Here is a 24444-nt window from a genome sequence, read left to right on the forward strand (position 1 = left end):
CCCCGGTGGGCCGCCAGTATGGGGGCAGGTTTTAGACCCCTGGGGGACCATTTTTGTTACCAGGGGCCGGTTTTGTAGCATAGCTGCAATATCGGCCCCCTGTACCAAAAGCGGCAGTAGTGAGGTGGAGTGGTGCTTCCAAGTAGCACACCACCACCCTCCCACCCCACCTGAAGTCCACTTGCCTAGGGGACGTACGGGCTGTTTAACGAGGCCAGTTTCAGTTCCCAGTACAGCTGTGGTTTTAGTTATAATCCAGTGCACAGACGATAACATGTGGATATTAGGTTTTAGGAATCTTTCATCTGTGCATAGCCAAGTATATTGATTTGTTTTGATCATATCAAAATCTGTGTCCATCACACTTCAGAATATTTTTTTTAAATTTGCTTTATTTGGTCTTTCCTGACTGATAGATTTAGAAACCTATGTACAGTTAATTTAAAGATACTTACATTTCGTTGTGTGCTAGACAAACATGACCTCCTACGGCCTTTCCTTTCACAGTTACTGTACCCAACAGGAGGTCACAGTTCACTTTACAAAATCCTCTCACTATGCTGTTTGAGAAAGAAAAGTAAATCTCAACCTCCCTTTTAAAGTGGATAAACAGCAATTTGTCAGAAGACAAACTCTGACATTTGACATCTAGCTTTAAACATTAACATTTTTTAAAAGATGATAACATTTAAAGGCTTTATTTTTGGTTATTCGACTTCAGAACTGCAGCATGGTTATATTGGTGGTGCTTGCAGCACCACACACCCACCCTACTTTCAGTGCCTATGGCATCGGTGTGAAATTGAGGAAGAGGATCGTTTAAGTTATGCTATTGGTAAAGAGCACCGACCAAAATAAACACGCTCATAGACAGAAGATTGTTCCTTACAGGCATGAGTGATGGATGAACTTCTAGTGGGATAAATCAGTACAATCATTCATGCAGAAAAATAGGAGGCAGGAAACCTTTTCAAAGAAACAGAGCACGTTTACTGCAGCAGCTGCTTCGTGAGCTAGTATATAGGGGCGACAGCTCAAAACACATGCAGTCAATCCCTCACCAAAAAGAAAGCGAGCACTTGGGAAAGAATTCTAAGAGCCAGTCAGAGAATTGGTAAACAGGCTGTATTCTGCAAGAAGGACAAATACGTGTGCTGGATAACCTAAAACAATGAAAGCCAGCAAAATAAAAAGCAAGCAAAGCCAGTGGTAAGCTTCCTGCATGTCCCCAATATGCCTTTGCAACAAAGCGGGTGTGCTGTCTGGTAGGCTTTTATCACAAAAGGTTATTGCTAATGCTGAACAGCATCCGCAAAAGAACAAAAAAAACAGGCAGTGGCAAAACCAAGATATATGAAGTGAAACAACAATGTCCCTATCACAGAGTGAATACAGAAAACATTTATAGTAGGATAGTGTCACGTCTCAGTGCTCAGAAAAAAGCACTAGTACCACAATGTCAAAAGCATAATATCCAAGAGTAACAAAGAAAAATGTTTGTAAAAAACTTTTTTGAAAAACAAGATAAGTTTTAAAAAATACATCATTTATTCAATACAATACATTGTTATATACAACAAATCGATACAATAAAAACACATTGTTAAAAAGTTATTTTGTGAACCAGGAAAGCAGTGGTTCAGAAAAAACAGTTATCGACGCAGCGTTTCGGTATTTTGCTTTAAAACACAGTTTTCAGGACAGTTTTTCTCAATGTCACATTCAGGGTGTGAAACAAAAGTATTGACATGTTCACTTATAATTCTTCGGTCATCCGGTCAATACCTTAACTTGAAAGTACCAATCTTCTCATCAAGATAACAACCTTGGATAGTCGGATTTCCAAGGTATATTGGTGTATACTGGAGCCACCGTTATCTTTGATTTATATAAAAGTGGACTCGATTTAAAATGTAGGCAAGGCGGCAGATCTCCTCATCCACGATCAGGTTGTTGCATTTATGTGGGATGCGCAGTAATCAGGGGTTGTCCTCCTGAGAAGGTCCTTTTATATGACCATCGATAAAATTCAATACGCCCTCCCTGCTCCTAGTATAACGGTTCGTGATGCGAGTAGTTACGAAAAAAAGCCTAGAGATATGGCATTTGTTACAAGGGTTTTTGTAAAACTATTGTTGGGGAAGGTGTCAAGTCCTTGCTAATATTAGAAATAGCTAAAATTTATTTTTTGGTCTCAAAAAACAAATATTTACATAACAGAATCTGGTAATGAAATAAACTACTTTGTCTATGAATGCGCTTTTGTAAAAGAGCAGATTGCTATAACTAACAGTGAAGTTAGCTAGTCGCTGAAGTGGGCTTACCCATTGACCGTGCTTTTTGCTGTAGTGGTTGAAAAGAAAATGTGAATGACACGACAACAGACCAATGAATGAAGGTGGATATATATATAGGGAAGACCTTTCGAATATGAATATATGAATATATATATATACATATATACATATATACATATTCGAAAGGTCTTCCCTAAGACCAGGCCTCAAAATGTGATGATTTACATGCTCTCATACGCCTTCATACATGTGCATGTTTGCGTCAATAAGCAGTGGCAGTCCCCGGGTGATTCAATTTTAAAGTTTGTTTTACCAAGATTGAAATAGAACTTGCAAAGTTATCTAAATCGGCTTGTGGCATCTGATGATACAGAATCCACTCAAAAAGTTAATTTAATAAATGAAAAACAGAATAGGGTGAGTTAGAGGAGCAAGGGGTGGCAGGAATGATGCACTGCCGATGAGAAGTGGCAAGGAGCAATGACAGAGGAGCGACTATTAGAAATAATTGAAGGTTGATTCAAGATAGGAAAAAGGTTGGCTTGCCTTCTTTGATTGGTTGGAGCTTCAAGGAGATTGTGGTTCCATTGATCACTGGATGTTGTGTCCTACGATGACCAGCCTCAGATGGAGGCTTGCTTGAACAAGTCTGTTTTCAGGAGTTTTTAATAGCAGTTGATTAGGTTTGGCTTGCAGAAATATGTTAATCCCACGCCACATCCTTTCATCTGGTACTCCAAGCAAAGTGTTCCCAAATGTCTTTCTCTTGGAGTTTGCTTGGAGAATTGTAAGCATTGTGGCTGAATGTGATTTGTGGCATTGTTTGTAAAGCATTTGTAAAGCAGGACTGCTTGAAGATTTTGAGAGGTGGGAAAGTCTTTAATCTCTTCAGGAGCACAAGATGAACAATTGTCGGAAGAGCTTTTAACTAGCCGCTCCACACCATGGAAGTGGTCAAACAAATTGTGCCCATTAGAAGTGTGTAATACAAATGAAATGTGCAAATGAAGGAGGGAGGATCAGTGGTAGGAGAGATGTCCTCGCAGCATGAAAGACCTTGTACTGCATACTGCTCGCTGTTGACCAACAGTACAGTTGAATCTAGAGACCCAGACCATTGATAGGTCCATTCCTTTTTGTAGTCTGGCTGTCAGATAAGCTAGAATAGTAGGTTATTGTTAGATGACATAAAAAATGCCAGTAGTTTGGTACACAGATCGAGCAGGCTCACTTTATGTTAATTATTACTTAGCTTGAATTCCATTTGGCCATGTGTGTGATGCAAGGGAGCCAGTAGAAGCCTTGCAAATTGGGGTTTGTGTAATTCTATTTAACAGTCAGGACATTTGAATTTTCAAAAAACTATCTCTTTTTTTCTCGTTAGAACATTGCAGATCATTTTGCAGTAATCCAGTAATCTGATGCACAATAGCAAGGTACTTTGTTAGTGACTTTAAATAGTTGATTTTGTGATTTTTTTTTTTTTTGTGTCTTAATTCTTTCTTAAGAAATTAAAGGCAGATAAATTCATAACAATGTAGCACTTTAAAATAGACCCACAATGAGCTACTGACATAACATATGCTAATAAGAGAAGGAAGGAGGGGGAAAAGAGGGATGGAATAAAAAGGCATGAGCCAATAGTGGAAAAGAAGTATATTGTACATAGTATGGTAGAAAATCCTAACTCAGGTTGAATATAATCACAGGATAAATTAGACCGAATAAATTATGTGAAGGGAGAATATATTAAGATCTACAAAATAATTACATATATAAAATATTTTGTATATTGGGAATGATTTAAGATCATGAAGGATAATAAATAGATAATTGGGAAAATAAATGAGCAAATAGATGGATTAATAAATAGAAGAATGAATAAATAGAGGAATGAGGAGAGAAAAGCCATCTCCTTACCTGAAAGAGAAGGTAAGAGAAGTAAAGAAGGAAAAAGGTGAGAAGGGAGAGAAAGAGAAAGAGAGATGAGGGAAGGCTAAGGAGAAAAGATGAAATGAAGGGAGAGAGAACATATAAGGCAATAAAAGAGAAACATTCAAGGGTCTTGGAGAAAAGAAGCCCGTATTTGTTGAAATATTTATTCTGATCTTGTAGTTTATATATTACACGCTCATGTGATGCCGTTTGAATCATCGCTACCAAACAATCTTCCTTCGAGGGAGAGTTAGGTGATTACCACAGTCTTAAGATAAACATTTTGGCTGTAGAGAGTGCAGTATGTAAAAGTCGGCATTGAGGATGTGTGATGTCAGGTGTACTCCCAAGATCATGCTGTAAAATAATGGAAGCGGTAAGAGGCAGTCGAAGGGGAATAGTTTCCTTTAGTACATCTCTTACTTGTGTCCAGAAATATTGTATAGAGGGAGATTCGCAAAGTATATGGAGGAGATCACTACTCCAGAACATCTCCAACACTCAGAGTGTGGTAATAATCCTGCTCATTGCAGTTTTGAAGGTGTCCAATACCAGTCATGTAACGTTTTAAAAAGACAGAATTCTAGGCCCGCTTCAAGATTACCCTTGTCTAAGACTCCCAGTATGTCCGGCAAGGCATCTTCATCTATAGTAATCTGTAGGTGATCCTGCCACCACTCACGAAGAGCTTTAAGAAGTGGTTGTGAGTATAGGGGATTAATTAGAGTACACTATAATCCAGACATTACTCCCTTATGACAATTCTAACGTCCAGGGGAGAGGACCAAGACATCTCGTCCGGCAATGCTGTAGTTGCAAATGCTGTGAGGTCTGATGCAGAAGAAGGTCAAATTCTTCAAGAAGATAAAAGATTTCAATTCACCATTTATTATAACCTGGTCTATTATCTGGATACCTCTTGAGCCTCATCTAGCCCAGTAAAGCGCACAACCATTGATTCAAATAATTTCATTCCCCCTATTGGGGCTTTTGAGTGCAAACGATGGGCAACACCTAGACGGCGATGTACTCGTTGCCATGCTTGATATGTAGCATGAAGCACAGGGTGTGAAGGAGTACCATATAAAAAGTTAAGACCTTCATCACAATCAAGTAGTAAGTGTTCTGTTTTGACCCAATGTGGAGGATCAGTCACATCTGGGAGTAGGTAAGCTAATAGCGAGAGATGTAAGGCTAAAGAGTAATGTTCCAATGATGGCAAACCTAAACCGTCATGGGAGCAACGAGCCATTAATTTAACAGTAGCTAGATGAGGGCACATAGCTCCCCAGACAAAGGGCAGCTACGTGACGTAGTGTGGTCAAAGGGACTACTTTAGGAAGCATTCCTAGGGCATATGTAAAGCGATGTAGAGTAGCCTGTACTCTTCCCCACATGGTAAAAAACAAAAGCGACCATTTGGCAAAATCATCAGTTTCCATTTGTGTTATAAGGGGTGAGAGATTATCTGAAACCATCCCTTCTAGACCACGGTTAATCAAAATTCCTAGATATTTTAATTGGGAACGTTTCCAGAAAAAGTGATAATCATCAATTGAAGCTTTTGTGGTACCAGAAGATTGTGGGAGAGGTTCACTTTTGTCCCAATTTACCTTATAACCAGAAAGGGCTGAGAACTCATTAATAATCTCAAGTAAAGTTGGCAAAGAATAAGAGAGATCTGTAAGAGTAAGAAGGATATCATCAGCGTATAAATATAACTTTGATACACCTCCCGTTATAGGTATGCCTCTAATCTGCGAAGAGTGGCGAATGAGTGAGGCAAGGGGTTTCATCGGTAATAAGAATAAAAAGGGGAATAGTGGACAGCCTTTGCGGGTACATCTTCACTTTGGAAAAGGATCAGAAAGAAAACATCCATACTTGACCTGGGCTATGGTGTTGTGATGTAGTAGGTGGACCTTGGAAATAAACTGATCTCCTAGACCAAAACTTTTTATAGTGGAAAAAAGAGAGACCCTGTAAATTTGGTTAAACGCTTTTTATACATCCAGGGAAAGAGCGACTGCATCTTCTGTCAATCCTTTTGCATTCAATAAAGTATTGGCTAATGTTCGAAGATGATTTCTAGAGGGACGACCTGAGACAAAGCCAACCTGTGAGTGGTGTATGAGAGAAGGAATAGCTTTGCGGAGGCGTGACACAACAATACTTGCCAAAATTTTAACATTGCCATTTATTAAGGAAATGGGGCGATAGCTAGCACAAGTGAGCAGATCTCTACCAGGCTTAAGGATAACCACATTTAATCCCCTATTTGAAATAGGTTAAAAAATAAATGTATCTTTTGGTAACTACACACTTGCCTTTGCATACACAATTAGCTCATAACCCATTTCAACCAATTATACATTTGAGAAAACTTTCAAAGTAGCCCAAGCAGCAGACTGCCAGGAGTAGAAATTATTACAAAGGTAATATTAAAAAAAGGTATACAATTGTTCTTGCGAACATCGTTTCATAAAAAAAACAGTGCACCATATGTCTATTCCAGTGACGCACAATGTTGAAAACATAGATCCTATACAATATATAGACAACCACTCTCTTTTGTACTAATTGAGGAAGAAAAGACTCCATAAGCAAACATCAGTATACACAATATTTTCGAGAGAAAAAAGACAGTGTACTTTTGTCATTTAGTTAAACACATTCGTAGCAAGAGAAATGTTGACTCGGACCCGATACAAACCCTTTCGTTGGGTATCTATGGTTCCAGTCAAACAGACAAATTGTTTAATGGAAGCGTTGACTCGTTTAAATGGTGTTTCTAAATTTATACCATCTTTTTCAAGACACATTTATATACTTCCGATGTACGCCTCACAGTTGAGCATAGGACAGATCATGATACAGGTATCAACGGTTTGTTACTTGCGTTGTAAAGCGTCTGAGGTAAATACATCCTCCAGTACTCAACTATATCTTTGAATGTTCATATGCCATGGCTTTTGACCTGGAGAGGCTAAACGTACTTCCAGAGCGAGAAAAACCCTGGAGTGATCAGAGATCGCAGCTTCTAAAATATGGGATTCATTAGTGATTGCAAATACTGAATGGGAAATAAGAAAATAATCTATCCTAGATTGTGTGACATGGTCAGAAGAAAGAAAGGTTTATTCTTGATCTGATGGATGGCATAGGCGCCAATGATCTGCTAGGCCTTGGTCCTTTGTTATATCGCCTAATAAAGCTCTGTCAACCACATTACATCTGTCTAAGGGACCTGTTCTATCTAAAATTGTGTTGCGGGCCAAATTACAGTCACCACCAATGACGTAGCTGGATGCTCCAATCTCCACTAGTAGGCGGTTCAGGTTAAGAAGGTAGGAGTGTTTAGCCCCTGTTGAGGCATATACTGAGCTAACACAGAGGAACCTTTCTCCTATTTTTTACTTAGCAAAGACATATCTGCCTTCTGGATCAATCCAGGTTTTGACAGTTGTGACGGGGTAAAGATTTGTGTAAGAGGATGGCCACACAACATTTCCGTGGTCAATCCACAATGAATACTTTTCCCACCCAATCTCACTGTAACTCAGATGATTCCAGAGCATCTAGATGGGTCTCCTGCAGAAGAGCAATATCAGTTCTTTTCTTTTTAAGATAAGAGTACTTTTTTAAAAACATTTTATAAAGTGTGTGAGGCATTAACATTCCACGAGATTATGCGTAATGGATGGGAGGAAGAAGATGTGTTCGCTTTCAAATGTGCGTTGGAAGTATAAAGATGGTAGAATAAAAGAAAAGCTGATGTAAGGAATAAGAGGTGTTCAGTTAAGAAGGGGTGAAAGTAAAGAAGGAAATAAAGTAAAGAAATTGGTGTCAACAAGGAATGAGAGGATATCATGAGAAAGAAGAAAGATGGGGGATAAGGTAGGAGGCTATGCAGAGGAAAGGAGTTGAAGAAAGCAAGGGGGACGGTGAAGAAGAAGAATAAGTTCCGGGTAAGGAGAAAGGCAAAGGATGAGTAACTTTCTAGAAAATTCAAGAAGTTAAAGGATTGTAAAAGAGTCGCACATATGAATATAGAGAGGTAAGTAAGAAGAAAAAGCAAAGTTCAAGAAAACTAATGAGAATACAAGGGAAAGAGTACCAGTGGGATGGGACTGCTTACTGCGGTTCTAGGTTTTCGGGCTATTCGCACCACCGGAGCCCCATCCAGCGACAGTCAGTGGTGGAAGATGTATTTAAGCAATAATGTTAGCAGTATTTGAACAGTAGTATAGAGTTCGAAGTTAAAGTTGAAGGAATATAGGGAAGAGACTAATCACCTTGAAAGTATAGTGTTAGAGGAGATAAGGAAATTAAAGGGGAAGGAGAGGAAAGAAGACAAAGAGAATGATCAACGTAGTATGAAATAGTCGAATGCGTGATACAATCAAACTTTGTGTAACATAACAGTAATTGTAATAATAAATAATTATCTATATTGATAATTAATATCACCGTTCAATATAATCCTATCTAAATAATACCACTGTATAGTTAAATATTATCATATTTAAATATTAAAACAGTTAAGTATTAAATATTATCATATATAGATATAATAAAGATTAGTTAGGAGAGGAAGAGGGAGGATAAATGTGTGAAGGGTATTGATAGAGGAGCGAAGTAGTGCTTATAATTCATAATAGATTCATGACAAATTCATGACAAAAAGGTGGTCATATATATATATATATATATATATAGATATAGATATAGATATAGATATAGATAGATAGATAGATAGATATTCAGTTATCCTAGTACCTATAATTTAAGGTTTTAACAATACCTAAAGAAAAACAGCCTATGGAAGAAACCATGAGGGTAAAGAAGTACTAACATAACATGTGTATATAACAGTCAAACAAACTTTTCCTAGAAAAGTAATAATAGAAATTAATGTTTAAATATTATAACAATTGGGCATTACATAAATAAATACTAGCCAAGTATAAATAGATATTGTAGTTAAATATTAAGACAATTAAATATAAAAATATTTAATTAACATCCTATATATTGGTTAGATAAGGGAAGAGGAGAGGGAGATGTGTGAGAGGGTTAAAAAAGGTGCATAGTAATATTTATAATTCCTAACAATATTATAAAAAGTACATAACAAATAAACGGGAAATCATATATAGAGGCAAATGTCTTAAATCTTTGTCATATTAGGGTTAACAATATTCATCTAGTTGCCGTCTTCAAAAGGCAAATGAGGCAGCAAATGCTCAACAGTTCATCAATATAGAAAGATAATGTATTTAGGAAAGGTTAAAGGTATGTCCTCTTTGAATGGAGGAGGAAAAAGATGTGACAAGAGGGTGTTATAAGGCATTGTCTCTTCTCTGTTTGAAGTCTGCCATTGCCTCAAGTACATATATTAAATCTGTTTCTTCATCAACATTTCGATCTTTGATGGGTGTCAAGAAAAACAAATATCCATATAGTCAAGAATAAAAAAATAAAAAAAATTAAACAAAGGGATGTCAGTTCAACAATTCAGTTCAGGAAACATTCTCCTCTGAGGAAGAGGGTTTAAGAGGAGAAAGTGATTTGTCCCTGTGTCTTTCCTGTGTGAGTAGTAGCGACTGCATGAAGGGCCTGTGCACAGTCTCCTAAATGGCGAACAGGTTGATTTAGGCCTCTACCCTGACTCTGAGACCGGCCTGGATTAAATCGAAGCCCACTTGCGGATATCGTAGGATTGAACAAAGAGTGGGGATCCAGGATCTTGTGAGGACGTCATGCATTCCATGTTCTGAGGATAAAGATTGTCTAAGAAATTACGAAGTTCTTCTGTGTTAAAGAACTCTTTGGAAATCCCATCTTTGGTAATCCGTAAACATGCAGGTGCAAAGAGGCCATATTTGATATCAAGCTGTCGCAGATGTGGTGTAAAAGGTGGGAAAGTTTTTCATGATAATTAGTTTCTTTCTAAAGTTCCGCTGCTACTCTGATCTCATGATCTTCAAATATGTATGGACCATGAGTACGAGCTGCTGTGATCGATTGGCGAGCCTGTTCGTGTCTTAGGAGGCAGACGCTGAGCGGTCGTGGTCGCATATTTTTCCCTGTGTTAAGTGGACCAATGCGATGAGCTCTTTGCATTTCCAATGGTGGTTCAAAGGTAAGGCTGTTTAGTTTTCGAAGGGTTTCGCTGAGAAAGGATTTGCAATCTGGTCTTTATATCTTCTCTCACAAGCCAAAAAGATGGACATTGTCTCGACGACTTCTGTCTTCCAAATCTACCACCTTACTTCTTAGGAAAAGAAGTTCTTGGTCTCGGTCCGGTATAGAGTTGAGATGGTTTTCCACTGTAGTCACTCGAGCAGTGAGGTTGTCCATCAGAGTTTGGAATCCAGCAATATCTGTGCATATGGATTCGGTCTTGGTTGTAAGAGCAGATATAGAGGTCTCCATACCCTCCAAACTTCGGCCCATAGCAGAGACATCTTGGAGAATCCGCTCCATGTTGGGATCACGTGAGGTTGTCATCATAGGGTTAGGTGTTTTCTGAGTTGAGGGAGAGACACCACCTATATCTGGGATGGAGCGGCCTGGATTTAAAGCGTCTGAAAAAAGGAGTTGTTTAGCAGGTTTCCCACATGACTTACCAGAATGCATCCCCGGATGTTCTGTGTCAATCTTCCAGTATATAAGTTCTTCACTCAGCTGATATCTGCAATGCATTATTCAGCAAGCGTAGGTATATTTAGTGTATTGGGCAAAGGAAAAATAGTTGAAGCAGGGGTAATAGTTCAGGCTTAATATAGGACGCGCTTAGCTTCTTTGTCAAGCCGGTAAAAAATGTTGCAGCAATGTTACAAGGAGCCTTGGAACTGATATACCCACCAAGACAGTTAAAAGCAGCACATAGATACTACTGGGGTTTCATAATAATCCAACCAATGGAGGATCTCACAAGGCATAAATATCAAGAGAAACTTATTGGGCTGTAGTTATAGACTACCAGCAGTGGTACTTGGATAAGTCAGGAGGAACCAACAGAGTAAAAGGCCAGTAGTCAGTAGACTGTACTCCATTCAAGTGCCTAGGAACGCACTGTAATTGTAATAGTAGTAAGCTCAGTGTCACCTTAAATAAACCAGGAGTCATCACATGTCAGCGGATTACTAAACTGAGGTTCTGGTTAGGAAAGTCATAGACAGCATTTCATTGTACCTCACTACTTCTCTTAATAAACAAGAAGCCCTCAAAGACGGTTGTTATTGTGTGCCAGGAAACTGAACAAATCTCTGACTGTATATTTTGTTTAGGAAAACGTTGCAATAATAGACCCAGGTGTCGGTATGGAATTGTACAAAATGGTGGACTAGCAGACTTCAGACTGCCAGAGGAAGCATCAAAAAGCCTTCCATTCGTCCCTGAGGTTCGTAAATAGACGGTCTCACCTAATGGTTGCAGCCTGAGCAGCAATGGAGTAGGACGTGTGATCCCTGTGCTCCATTCTCCTGTGGCCCACCGCATAGTTTCCTGGCACTGCGGGCCATTTACACTTACCCCCGAGGACTTCTAGGGCCGTCTGAGGTCTAGTGGCTGTGTTGGAGCCCTACTGCAGGCTAAACTGCAGTGCGACTGAGGCCCCAGAGGTGAGGGCGACGAGCAGCGGCCGCCATCTTGCTGCCGAGGGCTGCCGAGTCCTCAGGGCTCGGAACAGTGTGGAGACCTCTTCCGCGGCCTGCTGCACCCCCGTAGACTGCGCCTGGGTGCTTATGAGGCTGCGGCGGCACATACTGCTGGGAGCGGCCACATCCGGACCTCAATCCGATGACGGTGAACAGCATCCGCCATTTTGGCCGCGAGGGCCTGATCTGCCTACACAGCCTGGAGCGGCGCATCAGCAGGAAGCCACTTGGCATTCGGGTACGAGACACAGAGCCTCTCCAGATCGGAAGCTGCAAGCCGGGAGGAACTCCCAGATTTACCGCCTTGCTGTAATGAAGGTAGGATCGCTCCTGAAGAATAGGTGATTCCGTCTGCCTGACTCCAAGATGGTGGCTCATTGGAACGGAGATGTGGGATGGTAGCCTGCTCACCTCTCTACTGTCTGTTAACAGGCACCAACCCCGCACCTCTCATGCACTGCAGTATTTACCGCTTTGCTCTACTGACGGAAGGATCGCTCCAAAACAATTAGAACCCTCCTGAGGAGCTCGTTCAGGTCTTTTGCTTTGCAAAGGTGACCCTGTGGAGGGCTCCGCCGGTGCAATCCTTTGAGGCGGGGACTGCTTAGGCATGATGGGAGCAAGGGGCAGTGGGAACATTTGCAGGAATGATTAGCCCACCTCAGGCTAGTAACTGCAGCAAAACAGATCCTTGCCTGGCTGTGCCTGATGCCAAAATGGCGGCCGACACGCTACTGAGGATTCCTCTAATTGAAGGGGGGTGCAGCATTAAGTACCTCAGCGGCTTCTAGCTCTGCAGTGCAGCAGGAGGGATGTAAAGAAGGAGGGGATGGCTGCATTCCCCATAGGCCATCTAACACTGACAGAGCTCAGCTGTGGGCTACCGATCTTGGGAGCAAACTCCCTAAGGACTACTACTTTCTCTTCAGGCATTATGTTTATCGATCCGCCACTGTCTGATGAACGGTATCGACCAGTCATTTATTTTTAATGTAATTTTCTGACCATGTTTGTACGACTGGTGCTTGGCATGTAGACTTTTCTTTGACTGACATTTTTGTGCCCATGCAGCCAGTCAAACATGTGCACATTTCTCTGCGGTAAACTTTGACACTGCGCAACCGTCTTCCTCACTTTCACAGAATTTTGAGGCAGACTAACTGCTTGACGGTGATGTTGATGACAATCCACTTCATTCAGTGTCAATTTGCCTCAATTGAGGTAACTGCTTGACCGTATGTGGTTGCGTCAAACATTGCATCTGGAAAGTTCTGGCGTCCATTTTGTCTTTCCGCCATGACTCATTTCCTTTTTGCTTGTGTCTTCTTTGGAATCCTTGTTTTCGACCTAACTTGATTTAAGGCAGTTTCTATTACCCTCCACTTGGCAGTTATCTGCTCGAGCTTTGTGTGGAGAAGGTTTTTTTCAAGTCTTTATTTGAGAAGCAGATTTATTTTTTAAGCACTATCTCCTTTTCTTCAAGCTAGACGAATTGCACTCTTCTTACTGAGCAAAACAAGGTCTGGTTTCTGACGTAATAAGTGCGGCCCATAAGCATGTGAAATAGGCCTGGGCTGTGAACTCCGCTCCTTCACTCCACTCCACATAGGGCAGCGGAGTGTTTTGCCCGCTCGCGAATGATAAGTTCGCGAGCTGCCGCTCGGGTAGAATTTCTACCCGAGCAGCAGAAAGACCAGCTGGAATGGCAGTTTGCACTGCACTCTGCCACTTGCGGAACTTGGTGAGTTTTTGTGTTTTTTGTCACTTCGCAGCTCTGTAAACTACGCCCAGGCCTGATGTGAAAGTCTTTTGATTAAAAGGGTTTGGATCTAAGAGTGAAGAAGTTATAGCAACAGAACTGAGTAGGCAAGGGCAATACCACAAATTAAGTGACTTTGCCAGGTTTTAGTAGACACTGACGAAATAACTTGCACCAGTGCTTAGATAATTATTGAGCATATACTTAATATGATCATTGCAATGCTCTCTTCTGTGTGTATGTTGTTAAATCCACTTGTAGATGGTAAGAATAATAACCTATCCCTTTGCTGCACTGGTTTTAAAAGCTGCCTGTATGAGAGACACTCACTCCTGTTATCCACCACTCACTCCTGTTATCCACTACTTCCCACAGATTCCATCCTTTTGGCTTCAAAATCATGTTGTAGTATTTTTAATTGGACAACTGCCAGGGTCTGTTGTTATTGAGGTATTACATATTCCTGTAATCAATCATTAATTCCCACAATGTCTTCTCTTCGCAGGCAATTTTTCCTTCTTGCCTATTGTCAGTGAAGGTTTCTCCTCTCATAGAAAAAATTGGTGACCATAAAGATTTCAAGAAGCTCCTTCGAACACGCAATAATGTCCTGGTACTGTACTCAAAGTCTGGTAAGTTCTTACTTTTTCCAACACGTGGCTGAGATTGCACTTAATCACATGCTAGTGTGCTTTCCAATTAATGAAGTAAATGCGGATCATTTAGAGAATTGAAACTTAATGATTACCTCAGTAGTAAAGGAGGTTTAGCAAACAAGGAGATTAAATTGTAGACATGTCGACACTGAGTCTACAGAACCAGAAAAGGTGAGTACTGTCTAATGAATGATGGTTGTTGGTACCACGGACACCAAATTGTCTCAGCGCGCAAAAAATGCATTATAACTGGGATTTTAAAGCGTGAATTGCTGTTCTCCAGATGAGTGCTGAGCACACTGAGCTGTCCTATGGGGCTAGGGCAACTTATTATGAACAGTGGAAGGCTATTGACTTTTCTTTATCATTGAGAGCTTTGGTTTGACAAATAATCACAGTATGTTTCTATTAACTGCACATATTGGGATTAAGGATTTTGCCAGAGTTTGGCAACTCCAAACTCAATATAAGAGCTTACCTGAGCTCACTTCATAAGTAATGCCAGCATTAACCAACCTCTACAGGCTTGTAACAGTGAAAAATAATACCAGCACTCCATTACATAAGGATTTAGCCGTTTTAAGTGAAATTGTGGAAAGACTGTAAAATGATTTCTAGGCTGTTGGGGACCTGCGTAGCTTTCTTGTTTTTTTAAGTTGGTCTTTCGCCAGCCACTTGTGAGAAAATGGATAGGAAATTAAACTTCTTGTGGTTCAGTGAGCATGGGACCCACGTATAGGAATACCTTTATTACTTATGGCATCAAAAATAAAGTAATGCATGGAATGCTTGGTTCCCACTACTAGGAACCAAGCAATACCTGGCAGATGAGCCCTAAGAAGTGTGAAACCAGTCCTGGGTTGCCTTCCTGTTCAAGGAGACCCTTGCAGTACAGGCTGGACTGTTCCCATTGGAGCAGGATCAAGACTGATTTGCATATAACTGGGTCCAAAATATGGTGGGCAAAAAACAATGGATTGGTATGCAGCCCAACTGATTGCCAGCAGCTGAGATTAATTCGATCATTCCATCCATCACCTCATTTTTGATGTCCTAAGTGTGACTGGAATTCCCAGAAGTGGATTCAATCTTCACAGTGCCACTGGAAACAAGCCCGTCCTCATCCCAACTGCTTATAGCATAGGGCAGTGGGTCAGGCCACTTCAGTCATTGGCTTACCTGAGAGTGAAGCCATTCTGCTCTTGTACAATTGAGCACATCGCACAATAGTATTCCCCTTCAATGCCAGGGACTACTAGTACAATGCGTGCTTGCTCATAAAAAGTATACATTTTGACTTTGAGACAAGGCTTGTTTTCATACAATTCGTGCCTTCATATAAAAACGAGTCCCAAACCAAATAAGCATTGACAAATCCAAAAGGCCAAAGGCCGACCTATTGGCTTTGTCAATGCTTGTTAAACTGTCTTTTTTTTTTTTTTTTTTAAACAATCCCACTCTCTGCTGCATGGCTTCTGCATGTGCTTACCACGATGCCTCTGAATAATTGTTTCTCTGTGCTCTTTCTTTGTTCTGTGACCCACCTGTGAGCACAAGGATTCCTGTAGTGGTGCTGATTATGCCTCTGGTCACAGAATGGTCATATACCTTTCCAGCAACTTCCGCCATTAACTTTGAGCTTCAAAGTCGAGAGCCAGCCAGTCACACAAGGGGCCCCACACAGAAAGTGAACCAACAAAGGATTACTGCCCTGTCCTTTCAAAAATAAACATACAAGCATCTGCATGTACAAGTGATGGGTTAGTGTGGTGACGGTCTAGTTGCCAGGTAGGCGGAGAGACCAGAACCGGAAGGGCTGCCATCTTAGATAGCGGCCGGACCTGAGCCTAGCAGGAGCGTTTCCCGGCACTCCGGGGAAATAAACGAAAGTAACTAAACTTGAAGGTGTGCGTGCCTTATTAATAGCGGAAGAGCACTCTTACAATGGCGACGAGGGTGGGATAGCGAAAAATGAAAGTTAACATCACGCAGTATAAAAAAAACAAAAAAAAAACTGAGAATCAGCACATCAGCACGCCCACCACAGTTCCTCGGAGCGCGGCAGAGGACGAATAGCGATGGAGGTCACAGGTCTTCAAGGAAGGCCAGTACAGAATCGGCAAAGCGCAGCAACTCTGGCAGGGCACTATCGGCTGGGCACAATCGGAGCCGGTGAGCCACCCCAGCGGGATCGACCACAGGCTGTAGCAGGTACACGGGCTGGGTGCGAACGTAGCCACGTGGGGAGCACGGGAAAGCGGAACAGGGCCGTCCCCAGGCAAGCAGCCCAGAGAACCAACGCGGCCACAGGAGCTGCACGAGCCAGGGGGACCGGAGTGAAGGCTCCATTTACAGACCCCTCACAGAGGTCAGCACCCTCAGCCCAGGTACGAATGCGAGAGTGCAAAGCTGGAGCCCAGAGGGGCAGCAGAAGGCGACGACGAAGGCCAGCACCAAGGGGGGAGCACGGAAGAGAGGCAAGCACCGGGCAGCCCGCCCAGTGGCAACGGTCAAGCACAGGCCAACCCAAGGGGCAACGAAAGGATGGCAACACCATCCATGTCACTTACCAGCATGGTGCCCTTTCTACCGAAAAGGGGAGACCCCACAATGCCGTGGGAGGACTGGAAGCGGTACTTCCTAAATTATCTATCGGCACTGGGGGAAGAAGGCGACGCGGAATATTCTAGTCCAATGAGGAAGAAGATACTCCTGCATAATCTGGGACCGGAAGGCATTAGAGTGTACGATAACATAGTTAAGAAAACAAGGCTAGCGACGGACACGGACGTGTTTCAACATGCAATAGAAGATCTGGACATCCACTATAGACCAGTTGTGTGTGTAGCCATAGATCCGTGCAATTTCTTCCAGAGAAAACAGGAAAGTGGAGAGACTATAAACGAATACGTCGCAGCACTACAAAAATTAGCCCGAACATGTAAGTTCGGAGAACTACACGATGAACTGGTGAGAGATCAGATCATCATGCACGTCCAACAGCACAGTACAGGAAAAGCTGTGGATAAATGGAGACTCACCTCTCAAGGAAGTGTGGGCCTTAGTGAAAAAGGCTGAGTTGTCCAAAAGGTGCGCGGAGGCAGCTAGAAAGGACACTGTGAGCAAACAGACAGTATGCAGGGTAATGTGAATAACAGGGGAGACAAATCCAAACAAACGGGACCTCCCAGAGGCCAGTATGGGAAACTGAACCAACCAACTGGGGGCGTTTCGCAGAAGACGAGCGGAGAAAGGAAGACGAGCTGTTACAGGTGTGGCAGCACATCACACGTGGGCAATGACAAAGTATGCCCAGCGTTCAGGGCGAAGTGTGCCTTCCGTGGCATATTTGGCCACTACAAAAAAGTCTGTAGACATAAACCCAGAGGAGCCACAGTCAAGTACATAGACCAAGGGGGCCCCGATGACAAAGAAGAACAAGGAGATGGAGAGGACCTCGATGAAATCCTTTACATAGCAGACCAAGTACTGGATGTGGATTGCAAAGGTTCCAGCAAACCCGTACTGAACATGGACATAGGAGGAGTCAAGATTGACATAGTGGCGGACTCAGGATCCCCATCACAATCGTGCAGAGAAAAGTCTGGGAAGAAGAATTCCTAGAAGCACTAAGACAGGAGTTACACCCCATGGATTTGAGACCGGTCACCTACACAGGACAAAGAATTCCCATGCTGGGGTTTTGTCCATTATTGTTCGAATTCAAGGGACGGCGAACGTACTGCAAGCTGTATGTGTCAGAAAAAGGGCCCTCGGTGCTCGGATGGAAAGATCAAGGGGCCCTGGGAATTCAACTCAATCCAGGAGGAGTGGAGAAAGTTATGCTTACGGACACAAAACAAGGATATGAGGGAGAAGCATGGAAGAGAGCATATCCCGAGGTGTTCAACGGACAGATAGGAAAATTAACAAGGTACACACACATGATACGTTTGAAGGAGGGAGCAAAACCTGTGTGCCACAAGGCCAGAAACATACCGTTCCGATGCAGAGAAGCAGTACAGGCAGAACTGGAAAGGTTGGAGAAAGGAGGCATCATTAAGGCCATCGAAAGTGCGGAATGGCTGTCTCCGTTGGTGGTGGCCCAAAAACCCAATGGGAATGTGAGATTATGCGTGGACCTCAGGGAGCTCAACAAGAACATACTGGTTGACAAATTTCCCTTGCCACGCATCAATGAAATTCTCGCGAGAACGAAAGGCATAAAATGGTTCTCCACCGTGGACCTGTCATCAGCATACCACCAAGTAGCATTACACCCTGCATGCAGCCACCTCACATCATTCATAACCCCATTTGGGTGTTACAAGTTCGTGAGGATGCCGTTTGGGCTAGCGTCTGCGGCCGCAGTGTTTCAAAAACTAATGCACAAGATGTTCCAAAAAGTGCAGGGAGTTCAGTACTTCCAGGATGATATACTAGTAATGGGACAGTCCAAACCTGAGCACAATGACAGACTGCATGCAGTGATGGGAATCCTCAAGAACAATGGACTCACAGCGGAGTGGGGAAAATGCAAGTTTAGAGTAACATCCGTGACATACCTGGGGCACGAAATCAGTGAGAAAGGTATCGAGCCTAAGAAGGCCAACTTGGCGGCGATAAGAGATGCACCAGCCCCATCTAGGAAGGAAGATGTGAGATCGTTCCTCTGCATGGCTGAATTCTACAGCAAGTTCATTCCACACTTTGCTACGAAACCTCATCATCTGTGTCAACTGCTTAAGGAGAAAAATGGATTCAAATGGGACACGGAAGAACAAGAGGAGTTTGAAGCTTTGAAAATGGAGATAAGTGATGCCATCCCCTAAAAGGTTTTGATCAGTCGGCTGCATCCATACTAACCACAGACGCGAGTGACCGAGGTCTGGGAGCAGTTCTGATGCAAAAATCCAAAACAGGGGAAGTATCAACGGTCTGCTTCGCATCCACATCCCTAGCCGCTAATGAAGAGAAGTTCAGTGTAATCGAAAAAGAGATGTTGGCTGTGGTGTGGGCGATGGAACGCTTCAGACAATTCCTATGGGGAGAGAAGTTCCTAGTGCAAACTGACCACAAACCACTTATAAAGGTACTAACCTCGAATGGACACGCACATGCCACACCGCGGATAGCAAAGATAACATTGAGACTGCTAGACTATGTGCACGAGGTGGAGTAGCTGATTTCCTGAGCAGAGCAGCGGCAAAGGAGGGAGCAGACGAACAGGAAACCCCGGATGGGAAGGGTACATGGTAGCAACCATGCAGGACATGGAACAGGTCATCAGTGAACAAGAATGGGCTGAAGCATACCAACAGGACGAAACCCTGGAAACAGTCAAAGGATATGTGACCCATGGATGGCTGGACAAAAGACACCTAGATAGTCAAATGAGGAAGTACTGGGAAGTGAGAGAAGAACTGTCAATACAGGAGAATCCCACATTTCTGCTCAGAGGAAACAAGGTCATTCCGCCTCAGCAGTTGGTGGAACACCTATTAGCGATACTGCATGAAGGGCACCAAGGGATCACCAAAACCAAGGCGTTAGCGAGACACTGGTGGCCTGCGATTGACAACCAAGTGGAGAAGTACGTGAGGACGTGCGAGTCATGTTCCAGAGCAGACAAGTTGCAAACATTAATAAGGCCGCAATTGGGAACATTTCCCATACCTAACAGCCCTTGGGAAATGGTATCCATTGACATTGTAGGTCCCATCCTCAACCTCGAAGGAGTGCAGAAATACGCCATTGTGATGGTAGATAGGTACTCGAAGTGGCCAGAAGTGGAAGTTACAGAAACAGTGGACACAGAGCAGTACTGTCATTCCTTACGGCTATATGTGTGAAGGAAGGAATCCCTAAGGTGATAACCTGCGACAATGGTCCGCAGTTCGTGTCAAGCAAATGGGAGGCGTTCATGGCCCGCAATGGCATAGAGGTGAAACACACCCCCATCTACCACCCGGCAGGAAACTGACAAGTTGAGCGGTTTAACAGAGTGATAATGGGAACCATCCAAGCAGCAATCAGCGCTGGTCAAGATTGGGAGAAAGAACTACCCAAGATGCTATGGGCATACTGTATCACCCCAGGAGCTACGGGGTACAGTCCGTTCAAAGTGTTGAAGAGCAGAGAACTGTTCACCAAAGACAATATAGCGTGGAAGCACTTGGTAGTGCAAAGCAAATGGTCCCCTGATGTTGTAAAAGGAAACCTAGAGAGGGCACAGGAGGTTTACACAGAACATTACAACAAAAAGCGCAATGTGCGAGAAGTGACCTTAGAAAAAGGAGACTGGGTGAGAGTGAAAGTGGCAACGATGAAAAGGAAGGGTGAAAGTAAGTTTACACCACCACTCAAGGTCATTGAACCTTATGCACGGTCAGCGTTGCTAAGCGACGGCAAGGTATGGTCACAAGATCGTATGGCTAAATGTAACAAGATCCTTAACTGGGAAGTGGATTCCAATGGAATTATGGACCAAGGAGAAGAAGCGCAAGGACCAGGAACAGGAAGGAGAAGAAGAGCGAAGGGAAGTGAATGTTATGGACAAGGCCTGGGAAGAAGACAGAGGGACAAGTAAAGAGACTGTTCGGAAGGAAAGCAGGAAGGAGATGAACAAGAATAGTGGAGAGTCAGAGTAAAGAAGAGATGTAGAAAATGAAGAGCAGAAGGCGGCCAGGGGAGTGAACAGTGGAGAGAGAGAGAGACGGAAGTGGTGAGAACCAGAGCAGGCAGAGTTGTAAGGACTCCTAAGAAGTTTGAGGACTTTACGATGAGCATCAAGTAAGACTGTTTTGTTATACATGTATTTCAACCGTTGAGGACACTAAAGGGGGGAGATATGTGGTGACGGTCTAGTTGCCGGGTAGGCGGAGAGACCGGAACCGGAAGGGCGGCCATCTTAGATAGCGGCCGGACCCGAGCCTAGCAGGAGCATTTCACGGCGCTCCGGGGAAATAAATGAAAGTAACTAAACTTGAAGGTGTGCGTGCCTTATTTAATAGCGGAAGAGCACTCTTACAGTTAGTGTCTCTCATGGGCTCCGAGGCCTGCTATGCACTGGGGTCCTGGCTTTCATAGGTTTTTCAGGAGGAATTGCGCTGTTTCTGCAGGAAGTGCAGATTTTCTCTTTCAGGTAAAATTTTCTCCTAAAGATATTTAAGTTTGCGTCATATGCTATTATTTTCTTCCAAATTAAACAGATTTAAATAATTACTGAATAGAATTTCTAGAGCAAACCTTACTCTCTTGCCTTTAGATTGTCTTCAGTTATTAACTCATTTTAAATGTCGCCCCAACACTTTCGCATCGTACTCCATTCGGGACTTCACCATTGACTACTACATGAGTAACATCACCAACTTCCTTCTAGTTTTTAATTCCGGCTGTATCCAAGACCTTATGAAATTTAAAACAATTGTACATATAAGATACTTATTGGAGCTTTCAGTCGACCCTCTTCGAGCAGTGACTGCTTACTACTCTTCACAAGTGCACAGACACACAGAAAGTAGTTTGCTTCAGTGCTAGGGACTACAGCAACGGCTTGTGTTTTTTGGGACAATTTTCTTTTTGCTTTTAGCAATGTTTTTTCATTCTAGTGAATGCAAAGCATCACCCCCTCTCAAACCTAAAAGTTCATCAAAAACTATGACAAAAAAAGCACCAACAATGCCGAAAATGATAACTATCAGTACCAGACCTATTAGCTTTCCCAATACTTGTTTATTCTTAATTTGCTTCTTGTAACGTATTACATTTTTTTGGTCTCCACACTGTCTGCTGTTTTGAAATTGTGATGTCATTGTGTCAACGTGTATGGTGATCGTTGAAACTCAGACGTTCCACCATTTTGAATATCTTATGTGATTTAACCATTATCAAGTAAAGAATTGAATAAAGCACTATTGGGCGTTTCCTTTAACAAACTAGTGCTTATGTTCTCTCTGATCGACCTGATATAGACTTTTTGACTCTGGCTTCAGTGCTTTTTTTTGAATAACTGGACCTGGTTGCAGTGATAGTAATATCAATGCCTGTTTAGGGCAGCAGCATTCAGTCTGTGTTTTGGGGAATTTATTTTTTGCCTTCCGTACCTCAGCACATATACATATTAACCAGGACAAACAAATATGCCTAAAGAAACATGTATCAGTAACTGAAATAACATAACACAAATTTTAGTAGATAAGTCTGATCTGACAAACTATGTATTGTGTTCTATGAGCCCCAAAGGAACCATTGTTCCGGGTTCAAATCTGGCATTGTAAGGGGACAACACTCCAAGAATACGTCACCTAAACCCATCCCTCATGAAGGGTCTCATGATTAAAGGCTGTCCCCCCTGTCAGCGGGGAACTTTCTTTCATATTATTTTGAGCTACCCTGTTCAACAATTCTGGAAATCCCAAATGGACTGCATGAATGGCCGGTGCTGCAGTGAAATGCTTCTCTCTGCTAAATGGTGCTTACTCAACATCTGGGATGTCACTGACTTGAATGAACCACATGGAACAGGCTTGGATGACCCTGGGACTGGTGGTGGCCAAGCACTATGTTGCGTGTCTGTGGGGGGTGGCTACAGCACCATGCCTGACAGATTGGAAACGAGACATGGACTGGTTCATGGTGTCTGAAAAGTGAATGAGTGCAGGCACTGCCCTAAAAAAATGGTAGAAAATCTAGGACAGATGGAATGATTAAAAAGGAGGCCTGTGTGCTTCCATTGCACCAGTGAGTGTGGCTGCAAGTCTATCCTAAGAACTGCCTTTCCAACTTTATAGATGCTGGGGCAGAGGTAGGGGTGGGGCTCGTGTTTGAGGTTTCATGATACATAAACGGTCATTGTGGAATCTAAGAGTGTGATGAAGTGTGATGCACTTATCTGATTATTATCTTGTTTCAATAAAAAGATATTTTGAAAAAAGTCATGTCATGCTTAAGTAATGTTTCAAGTTCTTCAACAGCTAATTGCAAATGAAAAGCAACACGCCTCGGCCTCTGAGCATCAGGACGGATATATAAAGTGGAACTTTACTTTCATATTCTTTAGTTTTCTCAAACCATGAAATAATTAAGGAAATTGACTTATTATTTAGTGGTGAACTTTCAGGTTGTAATTCACAGAAATCAGACCCATATCAGTAGCTGTACTGAAACTGAGCAGACAGGCACGTGCTGCTGTACCTTGATGCACATAGGTAGGTGCTTGCACCTTCGTTTTCTTGAGTTTCAATGTCTCTACTAATGAACCTTGACTTTTGAGGGGCGTCAATGCAGCTTAAGTATTCACCTTTTTGAAGTTGTATGTCGAGGCAAAGGAGACAATTTATGGTATTTCTCTTCAGGCATTATGTTTATCGATGCGCCAAAGTCTGATGAACGGTATCGACCAGTCATTTATTTTTAATGTAATTTTCTGACAATGTTTGTACGACTGGTGCTTGGCATGTAGACTTTTCTTTGACTGACATTTTTATGCCCATGCAGCCAGTCAAACATGCGCACATTTCTCTGCGGTAAACTTTTACACTACGCAACCGCCTGCCTCACTTTCACTGAATTTTGAGGCAGACTAACTGCTTGACGATGATGTTGATGACAATCGACTTCATTCAGTGTCAATTTGCCTCAATTGAGGTAACTGCTTGACCTTGAGTGGCTGCATCAAACATTGCATCTGGAATGTTCTGGCGTCCATTTTGTCTTTGCGCCATGACGCATTTACTTTTTCCTTTTTTACACGCCATCACAAAATGGTTCTCTTTCCCACAGCCTTTACATTTTTGTCTAATGGTGGCACATTTACTTTTGTGTGGATGCCAAAATCCACATTTAACCCCTTGCATGCTGATGACTGCCCCCGTCCGTCATGCATAATGGTGGGCGTGTGCTGATGACTGCTGGGGGCCGTCATGAACCCGCCCACTCTTCAAAACGGCCGCACAGGCGCAGAATCGCGCCCGCGCCCAAGGGGTTAAAACATATCTACTTTTTCCTTGTAGACAGCACTTTGTGTCCTTCAGTCTTTTGCTTTGACTTACTTTTATGCTCCTGACTGATTCACTTAAGGAACATTCGGCCTCAATGTCAGTGGCTTGTCTTTCAGCACGCTCCTCAGCTTT

General features: G+C 42.6%; 1 protein-coding gene across 1 annotated transcript in view; it reads left to right on the plus strand.

Moving 5' to 3' along the window:
- The window catches only part of PDIA5 (protein disulfide isomerase family A member 5), a 1005467-nt gene that overhangs the window by 96724 nt on the left and 884299 nt on the right, over positions 1-24444 (plus strand). The window contains exon 2 of the mRNA XM_086957073.1: positions 14161-14287. Coding sequence (XP_086813199.1) covers positions 14161-14287 — 127 coding nt within the window. The remainder of the gene's footprint in view (positions 1-14160; positions 14288-24444) is intronic.

Source organism: Lissotriton vulgaris, chromosome 2_1 (genome assembly GCF_964263255.1).
Source record: "Lissotriton vulgaris chromosome 2_1, aLisVul1.2, whole genome shotgun sequence".
Classification (NCBI taxonomy): domain Eukaryota; kingdom Metazoa; phylum Chordata; class Amphibia; order Caudata; family Salamandridae; genus Lissotriton; species Lissotriton vulgaris.